We start from the raw sequence: 12,397 nt of genomic DNA, 5'->3' as shown, positions 1-12,397 counted from the left end.
AGCATATTCACATCCAAGAAAGATGAACATAGCTTTTACTTTTTTCATTTTAATTAAAAAGTAATCATTTCATTTTATTAACAACACAAGAGTTCCAAAGAGGAAAAAACAAAAAACCACTATATAACACAAACAGGTCAGAACATAAAATGCTGCCATTTGGGGACCTTGAATTTTGAAACCATTGTTTGCTTAACCACTGGCAGGGACTCAGCTGAAGTCGCTGCTCTCCCTCACCCCTGCTAGAGGACCTCGAGATTGATCCACAGGGCTCTACTGAGCATAAACCCTGGGGGGAGGGCAGTTTCCTGGGGCTCCATTTAGAACCACAGCCAGAAGCCCTCCCTCTAACAATTTCATTCTGGTGCAAAAGTCATGAACACCCGCCTATCTCGAGAACATGTCCAGCTACCAGAAGTCTGACATCAAAGTGGTCCCTACCTCCTGCTGCTCAGGAAACAGAGTAAGAGTCTAGACAAAAACAAGAGCCTGGGGTTTTGAGCCAAAAGCCCAAAACAAATCACTGAAGAAACGGGTGTTCATGGCCAGAGTCTCAGAATCGACTCCATGGAAGTGCCGCTGGAGAGGGGGATGCTGACAGAACTGGTAAGGGGGAAGAGTGGTGGGGCCCAGATTCACAGTTTGTGGTAACTGCTGCTGACTGGAGCTGTTCAGTTCATTGGAGATCTTCCAATGAAATGAAAACAAAAAAGAAAAGAGAAAAAAACAAAAAACAACCTTGGCTCAGAGAGAAAAATTCTTTTTTCTGTGGCTGCCATGGCCATTCCTCAACAATCCAGAATGACTGATTTATGAATCCTCAAGCAGACCCCAAACCTGTGGGTGAGGGTATGATGACACTGTGCCTGCCGAGGCCAGTTTGCTTTTCTTCAACTCTAGGCAGGAGTTGCAGGCAGGAGCTTGAGCTCTGGTCAATGTGTATGAAGCTGGAAAGTCTTGGTAGGTTCACAATGAACAAAGGTGGTGCCTACTGACGTGACAAATGCCATTCCATACTTGGCTAGCTGGGCCTGGCTCCAAATCCAGTAGATACAGGGACTGGAGAAACCCCATCAAATATAAGCCCAGACACCTGTACTGCCCCAGTGACCCCGGAGATACTTATTTTCTACAAAAAACAAAACAAAAAAAAGATACAGCCCCAAATGCAGTATAAACTTTGTAAGGAATAAGCAACACAGCCTTGGGCAGAAGACAGAGCAGGTGGTAGAAACTGATGACACTCGATGCCGGCCTGGGAGCGCAGAAAACATCCTCCAAACAGCTCTATTTAGAACACAGTAAGTAGGAGGAGGCCAGGGGATGAAGGGACTGGGAAGAGTTGAAAGATTTAACCTCAGTAATGCCTCTGGTAAGATCCCATGGGGGTCTGTGGCTGCCCCATCTGTGCTGTGGTCTGGCTAACCAGGTGGGAGAGAGCAGGGCCACTCTGGATCAGGGTATCCAGAGCCTTCTGTACACTTGGATTGTCAAAGTTGATACCTGTGGAAGACACGGGCCTCTGGCTAGCCATGTTGCTAGCAGGTGCCAGGCGACTGGAAGGCTGGCCAAAAAGCCCCTGGGAAGGAGCCCCAGGTCTGGGGCCCATGTTCTGAACAGATCCTCCCTGTCCCAAAATGCTTGGAGGCTGATTGCCAGAGGCCTGTGATCTTTGTTGAGGCTGGCTGTTTGGTGCTGTGGAAAAATTCTGGTTTGGGGTGTTTCCGGCAGCAACCGAGGGGGATGCAGAGCTGCTATTGGCCGTCACCGTGCCACTATTGAAGAGGCTGAGGATTTTGGCCTGAAGCTCTTGCTGGGAGGTGGGGGGTGCAGATGGAGTGGGTGTAGCAGAGGGGAGCACTTGGCCGCTCTGGAGCGGTTGGGAGCTTGGCTGTGTCTTCAGCGAGGCACCCGAGGTCGCCCCGAGTGGTTGGCGGGAAATCGGGCCTGGAAGACAGAAGAGGGAGGTATCTGGTTCAAAGTACCCCCCAAGGGCAGGAGGCCTAGCAGCCAAAGGAAGAACAACAATCACTGAGTCACATCAATCATACAGTACACAGACTATAACATCAATTTTCCAAAGAGGCCGCTTCATGATATATGCTGTTTACAGAAAACAATAGGCTAGTTCCCCTAGAGAACTGCTAAAAAAACAAAAGGGCATCTATCCTGGCTACCAGGGAGCCAGCAATACTAGTCAATCCACCACATTAACTACAGGGATTAGCATTCAGTACCCAAATATAAAGTTATTATTAACATTATATCAGCATGGATGGCCCAAGGGATGGACTTATTTCCCTTACCCACTCCAAAGAGCCCTGGGCCTGACACCCTCCCAACAGAGCCTGGGGATTAGAGAAATGCAGAGTCAGAACTTCACCTCGGCCCTGCCACGTAGCTCACCAGGCAGAGAGTCGGTGCTGCTCCTCATTAGCCGCTCCTTCCGCTCTCGCAGGTAGTTGATGATCTTGTCAGTCTCTTCAGCAGTGAGGTACCTGTTGTCTGCCAGCAGGTTAATGAGGCTCTGGATGGCTGGGGGGTGGCCCCCGCGCACTCCCTCCTCAGGGCCTCCTCTCTCTCTTTCCTGCAGGATGGCTTCATCGGCCATCTTGGCTGCCTGTCTGGCAATCTCCTCACGTTCCTTCTCCCGGCACTCATTCTTGTAGCGCTCATAATTTCTGGCCACCAGCACCATGGCATCTGCCTGGGGCATGTTGCGATGCTCTGTAGGAGGAAATGACATGAATTATTTTCTTTCATGACATATTTAAGTGCCCACCTGCTGCACTCTGACAAGTCTTTCCTAACCTTATACCAGCAAGAAAATCATTTTGGTGACAAAAAGCCTTGAGATTGAGAGTAGGGTAGTGTGGGGGGAGAGATGAAGGGCAGGAAGGGAAGTGAATGAATACCTTTGGTGGGGACATGCACCTTTGTATACAGCTGGTTCTTTGGGGGAATTCCTAGATCACAGACTTGTAGTAAAAACCAAAGAAACATGACAGCCTCCCGCAGATTCAAACAGACTATGCGGGGAACAGCCATGGGAGGCAGGCCCAACAGACTCTAGACCAGCAGCAGGAGGCCAACAGGCCCCTCTGGAAAGACGGGCTCTCCACTGTGCTCCTCAGGACAGAGCCGGCCTACTATTTTTTAATTCAGCAGTTCAAAAGTCATGGATTAAGATCAAACTGTGACCCTAAATAACCTCCACTCCTCACCCATGGGCAACATGGTTTACTGGGTAGTGAGAGGACTCCTCAGAACTTCTGTCCTCACACATCTTGAGGACTAGTCCTCAGACAAATGACCCACTGGAGATCCTTATGTAATTGTATGGTTATGGGGGCAAAGGGTGAAGCAAACGGAGATCCTGAGTATACTGGGAAAAGGGTTAAGTCTGTGCTGTAAGAGTGAGGAGCAGGGTTTCAGCTGGTGGAGTCTTTTTTTTTTTTTTTTTTTTTTTTGAGACGGAGTCTTGCTCTGTCGCCCAGGCTGGAGTGCAGTGGCCGGATTTCAGCTCACTGCAAGCTCCGCCTCCCGGGTTTACGCCATTCTCCTGCCTCAGCCTCCCGAGTAGCGGGGACTACAGGCGCCCACCACCTCGCCCGGCTAGTTTTTTGTGTTTTTAGTAGAGACGGGGTTTCACTGTGTTAGCCAGGATGGTCTCGATCTCCTGACCTCGTGATCCGCCCGTCTCGGCCTCCCAAAGTGCTGGGATTACAGGCTTGAGCCACCGCGCCCGGCCAGCTGGTGGAGTCTTAATCCTATGGGCTCAATGCATGAAAAGCTACTTCTGAAAAGGACTTCGAGAACTAGGCCTGGGCCTCTACAGGGTCAGGGCCTCTTAGTCCCTCTCGTTACTTCTCATAGCCCCTTTGGTTACTTCTCCAGCACACTTACAAAAAGGACCCTAAATGCCTATTATATTCTCTGTCCTCCATTAGAAAGCTGGGAGAAGCAAGGATTTTGTCACATTCAGTGGAGTACATGACAGAGGTGTGCTGGAGCCAGATCTCAGTGGCAAGAGCCAACTGTGTACATTTCTTTCCAACTCTCCCTTCAGTGACTTCATGTTGGTGGCTTGAACTGAAACATGGTGGAGTATTTACACCATGGAGATCAGCAAATGTTATAAACGCCCTCCCCCCACACTGGAACTTGTTGTTAAACGTGTGCCAGCACACCACTGTATACACCTAGTGGTTAAGTATAGTGTAACAGAGAGCCAGGCCCAGAACTGTATCCACTAAGAAACTATCAGATAAATAAATGACTATGCAAGACTCTTCCATGGTACTTAAGAGAGGGGCCCTACCATATATGAACTGAGATGTAAGAGTCATTTGCCCAAAACCTGCTTCTTCTGAGTAGGGCATAAATGACTAATAATGGACTAGTGGCTACCTCTGGTATTTTGACCCACTTGGGCCTCTGTACCTTGCGGGGTTCCAAACATGATGTTGACTGTGCAGGAGCGGTGAATCTGGTGTTGCTGGGTGATGACAATAGCAAAAGGAGAACCTCCCCTGCTAACATCCTCCAAGGCTTGCGACAATGACACCTCTGTGTTAAGGAAGATCAAGTCCACTACCATGCCCAGGTCTCGCACCTTCCGCCCCACAGACTCAGCATAGTCTCTGTAAAAACAAGTAAGGTCCAGGTGAGCGACCAACTCCAAATCTGCATTGTTATGTCTCAAGCCAGTTGTGTGTGTTCCTATCGAGAACTCAAACCCTAGTCTACCCCACTGCCATACTGAGGATCCAAGGATCTAGACCAATACTCTCTCTCTACCCCGGCTCAGAATGGCTGTGACTTGCTTGAGGTCACAAGAGAAGTTGCCTTTAGCACAGTATGATACCCAGGTCCCTCTCTTGATTCTGTAGTCCAGTGGTCCTTCCTTAACACCATCCTCCTCCCTAACACTTGTGGCACTTATCTCTTTTTGGGTAGGCTGCAATACAGTGGGAAAATCATGGGCTTTAACGATAGAAACATGGGTATGGATCCCAGCCCTTAACATTTATTTGCAAAGTTGTGAAGCTTAAGCAAGTCCATTTATCTCTTACAAACATCAGTTTCTTTACTAATAAAACAAGAGTAACATGGCTCAGGTCATATGTCATTTCTGTGACCTTCTCTCCAATCTAAATTAGATCTCTGATATTCTCTTCTCATAGGACTCATCACCTGTATGCTTTTGTTACCTGCCCCATTAGGGTGTAAGCTCCACCAGTGGAATGAGGCTGTACAGCCCCAGAACCCACCATCCACTATACATATAAAAGATTTGCTGAATGAATACTCATTTTATATGATTACTGTGAAGATTAAAAATAATTTATGTAAGGCGCCTAGTATGGGGTAGTACATAAAGTAGGTGCTCAGAAAATAACAGTTATTATCATGTGTCCAAAAACAGCTCTCTAGAGTTAAAAGCAGCATCTATCACTGAACAAGACAGCCAAGAGCCTGTGAACTCTGCCGACAGCTTGGTGTCTCAACACCTATTTCCCTAGTCACTGCCTTGAAATTAGCTCTTTAACCCCAAACTGCTAGAAAATACATGAAGTTATTTACTTAGTACCACCTGGGGAAAGGGAACATAGCTACAGGCAAGCCTGCAAGCTGCTATACTCCCTTCTGCTTCTCTGCTCTGCCTCTTCAGGGAGAAAATGTAAAACAGGGATGCAGTGAAACAATGCTATGAGCCCTAGCTTGGTAATCTAACAGTTCATCTAACAGTTCTGCAAGGCCATGGCACTTTACAAAGACTTGGTTCTTGGCTGACAAATGCAGAGACGTGTCTCCCAAAGTATTGGGCATTTGGGTTGTCCCATGAAGGGGTTATATACTACTCTGCTTGACCAGTGACTACACCCTCTTCCTTCCACTCTCAGTCTGCATGGTTCCACAGGGCTAATCTCACCTCTAGCTCTTGGGATGGGAACATGACTTAGCCCTGGCTAATCAGAACATCCAGCACCCCTGCCAAAGTGACAGGCTCAGGGATGGGAAAGGGAGTCAGGTCAATCTAAGAAGAATTGCAGAACTTCAGGTAGAAACACTGGGAAAGAAAAGCTCTCTTTCCACTTGGCTTGCTAAGCTAAGAAGACACATGTTTAGGGCCAGCGCCATTCTGCCTCTTCAAGCACAAAATCTGCCTGAGAACAAAGGCAAATCTGAGGAAAGCAGTGCTTAGAGACTAACACAGAGCCCAAGTCTTGATGACATGGTCTGACCCTTGATGTGGCCGTGCCTCAACTTCCCAGTTACTTTCTGCCTAAATGAGAAATGTCCCTTTTGGGCTCAATTTGAATTGAGTTTTCTGTCACCTATAACTGAAAGAACCCTGACTAACAAAGCACAGCAATGCAAGAATACACAGCTCAAATTCAATGAACAGAGGTGCTAAACAGGGGCCTGAATTTCTCTGACTCTTCTCCTTACTGGGGAGAAATATTTAAGGGTTCTTACTTTGTCTGTTTGTTGACGACAATCACAGAACAATCAACGGGCCTTTCAGCATCAAAGCGTCTCTGGATTTCCTCAAAATATTGACGATAAAGCTCTTCTCTACGCCGTTCCTCACGTTTCAAACGCTCTGCAAGACACCACCAGGGTAAACTGAAATAAGGACTGGACCCTTCTATAAAAACAAGCCACAGGCCTCATTTTAAATCCTGAGCTACTTGTTGGCAAAGGTCATCTCTGAATCAATCCTTTGGTCTATCTCCTAAAAATAGCCAGCATTAGTATTTTTTACTATTAAAAATTAACCAAAATGTAATGGCCGGATTAAAGGGCATGGCCATTTTTTTTTTGAGATGGAGTCTTGCTCTGTTGCCCAAGCTGGAGCGCAGTGGTGCAATCTCAGCTCACAGAAACCTCAGCCTCCCGGGTTCAGCAATTCTCCTGCCTTAGCCTCCTGAGTAGCTGGGATTACAGGCGCCCACCACCATGCCCAGCTAATTTTTGTATTTTTAGTAGAGACGGGGTTTCACCATGTTGGTCAGGCTGGTCTCGAACCCCTGATCTCGTGATCTACCCACCTCGGCCTCCCAAAGTGCTGGGATTACAGGCGTGAACCACTGCATCTGGCCCAGGGCATGGCCATTTTAATGCTGCATCTGATACTTACTGCCAAGCTGCTCCGTGGGAAGGCTGGTACTAATTTATACCTCCACAGACGTAGATCATCTAGTACCTATTTCTCCACACCTTAGTTAACACTGAGTACTGGCATTCTTTTTAAGTCTTACCAACTTGACAGATAAGAATAGTATTCATTATTATTCTAATCTGCATTTTTGATGACTTTTTTTTGAAAAAAAAAAAAAAAAAGTAGTAAAGTTTAAAATTAAAAATTTTGAAAGTTCTTGTTTTAAAAGAAAAAAATCAAGTAGTAAAGTTTAAAATTAAAAAATTAAAATTAAAAATGAGGTTCTTAAAGATTTCAACTTAGCCAGGTATGAAGTAATTTAAGAAACTTTAAAGATGTATTGAGAAAAACCAGGCTTTAAAAAGACATGTTTGTCTTCATCTAAAAAAGAGATGCTATTAGATAAAAGTTACACAAAACCAAAAGCCTCTTTTGCATAGATAATGCAGATAGTCAGTCATAGTTATCTGGTCAGCAAGCAAAAAACAAGCACTTAATGTCTTCAGCTCCAATCTTTTGTTCATTTTTCTCTTTTTTTTGAGACAGGGTCTCACTGTCACCTGGGTTGGAGTGCAGTGGCACAATCATGGCTTGCTGAGACCTCAACATCCTAGGCTCCAGTGATCCTCCTACCTCAGCCCCCCGAGTAGCTGGGACTACAGGCGTGCAGCACTGCACCCGGATAATTTTTGTATTTTTTTGTAGCGATGGGGTTTTACTATGTCGCTCAAGCTGGTCTTGAACTCCTGGGCTCAAGTGATCTGATGGCCTTGGCCTTCCAAAGTGCTAGGATTACAGGTGGTGGCCACAGTGACCAGTATTTTGTTCATTTCTTATTGCTGGAATTTAATATTTATTTCTTCTTGTTGGATGTCTAAACCAGATGATGGTACTAATTTGCATCTTAAAAATCATTTTCAAGCCAAATGCTCTTTACCCACTAATAAGCTACTTGTATTTCTTCTTTTCATACACTGTTTGGCCAAGTCACTAGCCCTTTTTCAGATGGGGTACTGGTTATTAATTTCCTTTCTCTTTTGTAAAGTGTTCTATCACTAATAGGAATAGACTGTTTCAGCTACTTTACCTTTTGCACGAGACTGACTTTCTGGGCCTGGAGGGCCTCGTCCATCAAAGCTATCTCTGTAACGGTCAAAATAAGAGTCATCCTTTCTCCTGCAATAGTCATCCATTCGTAGGTATCGGTCATAAGAGCCTTCTCTCCTGAAAAGTTAAGGAAATTTTCATAATGATAAAACTGTGTCCTATACTGAAAAAATCATCTAGAGAATTCTTTGAGATTAGACAAATGAGGTTTATATCTGGGACTCACTGCGTATCAGCTCTGTGGCTGTGATAGAGTTAACCTGTCTCACAAAATGATGGGAGGGGATGAACAGAGATGATGTACAGAAAGCACTTAGCATAGTCTTTGGCATATATTAAATGCAAAATAACTGGCAGGAATTATTGATATTAGTTTTGAGGAAACATTACATGTCCCTCCCTTGTGCTTTTTAAAATTATACCTAAATGTATGTAACAGTAATTTGCCATTTTAACAATTTTTATTATTTTTATTTTTATTTTTTTAGTAGAGACGGGAGTTTTGCCACGTTGCCTAGGTTGGTCTTGAACTCCTGAGCTCGGGCAATCCGCCAACCTCAGCCTCCCAAAGTGCTGGGATTACAGGCGTGAGCCACCGTGCCTGGCCTAACAATTTTTAAGTATACAATTCAGTGGCACTATATTCACAATGTTGTGCAATCACCACCATTATCTATCTAAAATTTTTCATCACCTCAAATTCTGCATTTATGAAATAATAACTCCCCTCTTTCCAGCCACTGGTAATCTTTAATCTACTTTCTGTCTCTATAAATTTGCCTATTCTTGATATTTCATATAAGTGAAATCATACAATATTTGTCTTGTGTCTAGCTTATTTCACTTAGCATAATGTTTTCAACATCCTTCATGCTGTAACAGAGATCAGAACTTCATTCCATTTTATGGTTGAATGATACCACATTATATGAATACATCACTTAAAAAACAATCCACATCAGATGCAGTGGCTTACACCTGTAATCTCAGCACTTTGGGAGGCCAAGGCAGGAGGATACCTTGAGCTCAGGAGTTCAAGACCAGCCTGGGCAACATAGTGAGACTCTACATCTATACAAAAAGCTACCCAGGTGTGGTGGCGTATGCCTGTAGTTCCAGCTACTTGTGAGGCTGAGGTGGGAGGATTACTTAAGCCTGGGAGGTCAAGGCTGCAGTGAGCTGTGATCATGCTACTGCACTCCAGCCTGGGAAACAGAATGAGACCTTGTCTCAAAGAAAAAAAAATCTATTAATCTGCCGACATCTGAATTGTTTTTACCTTTTGGTTATTATGAATCGTACTGTTATACATATTCATGTACAACTATCTGAGTCCCTCTTTTCAATCCTTTTGAGTGTATACTCAGGAGTGGAACTGATAGATCATATGGTAATTCTATGTTTAACTTTTTAAGGAACTGCCAAACTGTTTTCCATAGTGGCTATACCAATTTGCATACCTACTTGCAATTTCTGATGGTTTCAATTTCTCCATACCTTTCCAACACTGTTATTTTCTGTTAAAAATGTTTAAAATCATTCATACATTCAGCAAAATTTACTGAGCAGCAGCACATCTACCACTTGACAGTCACTAGAAATATAAGGCTGATAAAATTACTGCTCTTACGGAGCTTTCAATTAGTTTAGCAGAACATACACAAAAAAGAACTTACGGAAAAAACAAGCAGAGTAACTATGTATGTACCTGTACATAGGATCTCGGGAGTCTCTCATGTCTCTGTATCTGTCGTACATGGGGTCTCGCTGATCTCGAAAATCCCTAGAGTCTCTTAGATCACGAAAGTCTCTAAGATCCCTCATGTCCCGAACGTCGCGCATACTCCTGCTGTCTCTGTGATCCCGCAAGTCTCTACTATGTCTGTGGTCCCGCAAGTCTCGGGGATCTCGAATGTCTCTGCTGTCCCGGGCATCCCGGCCATTTCTGCCATCCCTGGGCTCTCTCCTTGGACTTCCTCGAATTGGGGATCGATCACGCCTTGAATCTCGACTGTCTCCAAAGCCATATGGATCCCTGTGGGAGGTAGCAAGAAGATGCTAAGACAAAGAAATTGAAAGTAGCCAACCCAACAGCTCTTCATAAGAGAAAGCCCCCACCCTCCAAGCATTTTACTCTAAAACAGGGGCAGCCAAACAGAACATGACTAAACATTTAAGGCCAGTCATCCATTTGGTCAGAAAATAGTCTATAGAGGTTCCACAATCTCAAAAGATTAGGACATCAAAAGAATGCATGACCAAAAACCGAAGGTCTTGACTGGATAACAGTATTCATCAAGCTTTCAAAGTGAAAGTGTCTTTCCACCAGACTTGCTTGAAAGAGACTTTACAAGTGGTAAAAAGTTGGAGGGACAGAGTAAGGAGGCAAGACTTATGAAGACAAAAAGAGTGAAGGGCACAATCTTATAATAAAAGTGATCAAAGGAACTGTCCTTAAAGTATGGTAAGTTCACTTGAAGTATCTTGGCAGGATAATAAAATTAAGGGGAAAAAAGTACTATAAGATACATACAGTAAAGGATCAAGAACAATCTGTTTCTCTGTTTTGTCAGAGCTATTGAGTAGTGGTATCTCTCAGTCTGAGGGTTTACGCAGAACCTGATTCCGTTTTGCTCAAGATGGTTTTAAAAAAAAACAAAAAACAAAAACCTAAACAGTGAAGTCACAGATATGCTTGGTCTACTCTGACTCAATGTTCTTCATGAGACGTTTCAACCCACTGGAAACTCCTCTTCAACATATTTAAAATTAAAACCTTCTTACTCCAACCCCATGAGCCCCATTCCCCACTTTTCCACTTCTGACAAAAATCATCTTTCAAGTTATCAAGTTTTAATTAGTTCTTGAAATTAACCATGCTTTTTCCTCCCCCATCCCAATAAAGTCACTTGTGTCCCGTTCACTTTTTCTTTCTATTCCCATTGGATTTGTAAGTCCAATCCAAGCCCTTATTTCTATTCTGACACCAACAAGTTTCCAAAATACAAAATTAAAAATCAGTCTACTCGCTTTCAATTCATTTGACACATAAATACATTAACTATCCTAAAATGCCAACTTCTATGTTAGAAAGCTTAATAAATCTGACACCTATTACCTTCCTCTCATTTCTAATTCAAAATCCTCAGTTCTACTTAACTCTTAGCGATAACTCACAAGACATAATCTATCTCAATATTTTTATTTACATGATTTCTATACTTGGAATATTTTTCCTGTGCTAATCCAAGTACCATCCAATCCACACAGGCAAGTTCATGTCCCATGTCTTCCAAGAAACCTTCCCTACCCTTCCTAACTGCTGATCTCTTCTGCACAGCTCAGGGCACTTTCTATCTGTATTACTCATCTTGATCTGGCATTTACCTTTTTACAACATCTTATGTCTGACCTGCTTTAAGGATTACCTTCTCTGTAAAACCTGCCCTGAACTCTTGATCTTCCCCAACAAACATGTTCCTCCTCCAGTCCTTCCCAACTCAGTAAATGGCACATCCAACTACTCAGTTACTTAAGCCACGAAACTGGATGTCATCTTTCCCTTAAAGCCTCATCCTCCCTTCCAACCGCATTTCCAAATTTTCTTCATTCTTTCTCAGTTCTGCCCACTTTCCTTTACCTTCTTTGGCACTACTGAAGGCCAGCTCATAATCATCTCACCCTCAAACCACAGCAAGAGCCTTCTAAAGCAGTCTCATTTCTGATTTTGCCTATTTTATAATTTTTCTCCAGAAAGATCACTCTCCAGTGATCTTTTACGTATGTAAAGCCTGTCACTGGTTTCCCACAGTATGTATTTGTTTATTTTTATAGGGATGAGGTCTCACCTATGTTGCCCAGGCTGGAGTGCAGTGGCCATTCACAAGTGGGATCACGGAACACTACAGCCTTGAACTCGTGGGGGCTCAAGTGATCCTCCTGCCTCAGCCTACCAAGTAGCTGGAACTACAGATGTGTGCCACTGTGCCAGGCTCCCACAGTATTTAGAATTCAATCTAAAACCTCTACCAATGGCATGAAGGTCCTGTATAATCTTGGCTCCTGTCTTCTTCAACCCTGTCACACCCTCTCCCTAGTTTACCACTCTGCCACACCGGCCTT

At 44.1% G+C, this 12,397-nt stretch overlaps 1 protein-coding gene across 4 annotated transcripts in view; it reads right to left on the bottom strand.

Annotated features, from left to right (window-relative positions):
• Nucleotides 1-29: 29 nt before the first annotated feature.
• The window catches only part of NCOA5 (nuclear receptor coactivator 5), a 30,344-nt gene continuing 17,976 nt past the window's right edge, over nucleotides 30-12,397 (bottom strand). For 2 of the 4 annotated variants that reach the window (XM_037982717.2, XM_073006209.1), the window contains 6 exons: nucleotides 9,984-10,310; nucleotides 8,256-8,392; nucleotides 6,484-6,610; nucleotides 4,444-4,643; nucleotides 2,384-2,727; nucleotides 30-1,947 (listed from right to left, as the gene is read on the bottom strand). In XM_037982717.2, coding sequence (XP_037838645.1) covers nucleotides 1,900-1,947; nucleotides 2,384-2,727; nucleotides 4,444-4,643; nucleotides 6,484-6,610; nucleotides 8,256-8,392; nucleotides 9,984-10,310 — 1,183 coding nt within the window. In that variant the 3' untranslated portion in view covers nucleotides 30-1,899. The remainder of the gene's footprint in view (nucleotides 1,948-2,383; nucleotides 2,728-4,443; nucleotides 4,644-6,483; nucleotides 6,611-8,255; nucleotides 8,393-9,983; nucleotides 10,311-12,397) is intronic. The other 2 variants (XM_008015492.3, XM_037982716.2) reach the window with 1 other exon arrangement.

Source organism: Chlorocebus sabaeus, chromosome 2, assembly GCF_047675955.1.
Source record: "Chlorocebus sabaeus isolate Y175 chromosome 2, mChlSab1.0.hap1, whole genome shotgun sequence".
Lineage (NCBI taxonomy): Eukaryota > Metazoa > Chordata > Mammalia > Primates > Cercopithecidae > Chlorocebus > Chlorocebus sabaeus.
Note: the sequence above shows the minus strand (reverse complement) of the source record. Positions and strands in the feature narration are given on the sequence as shown.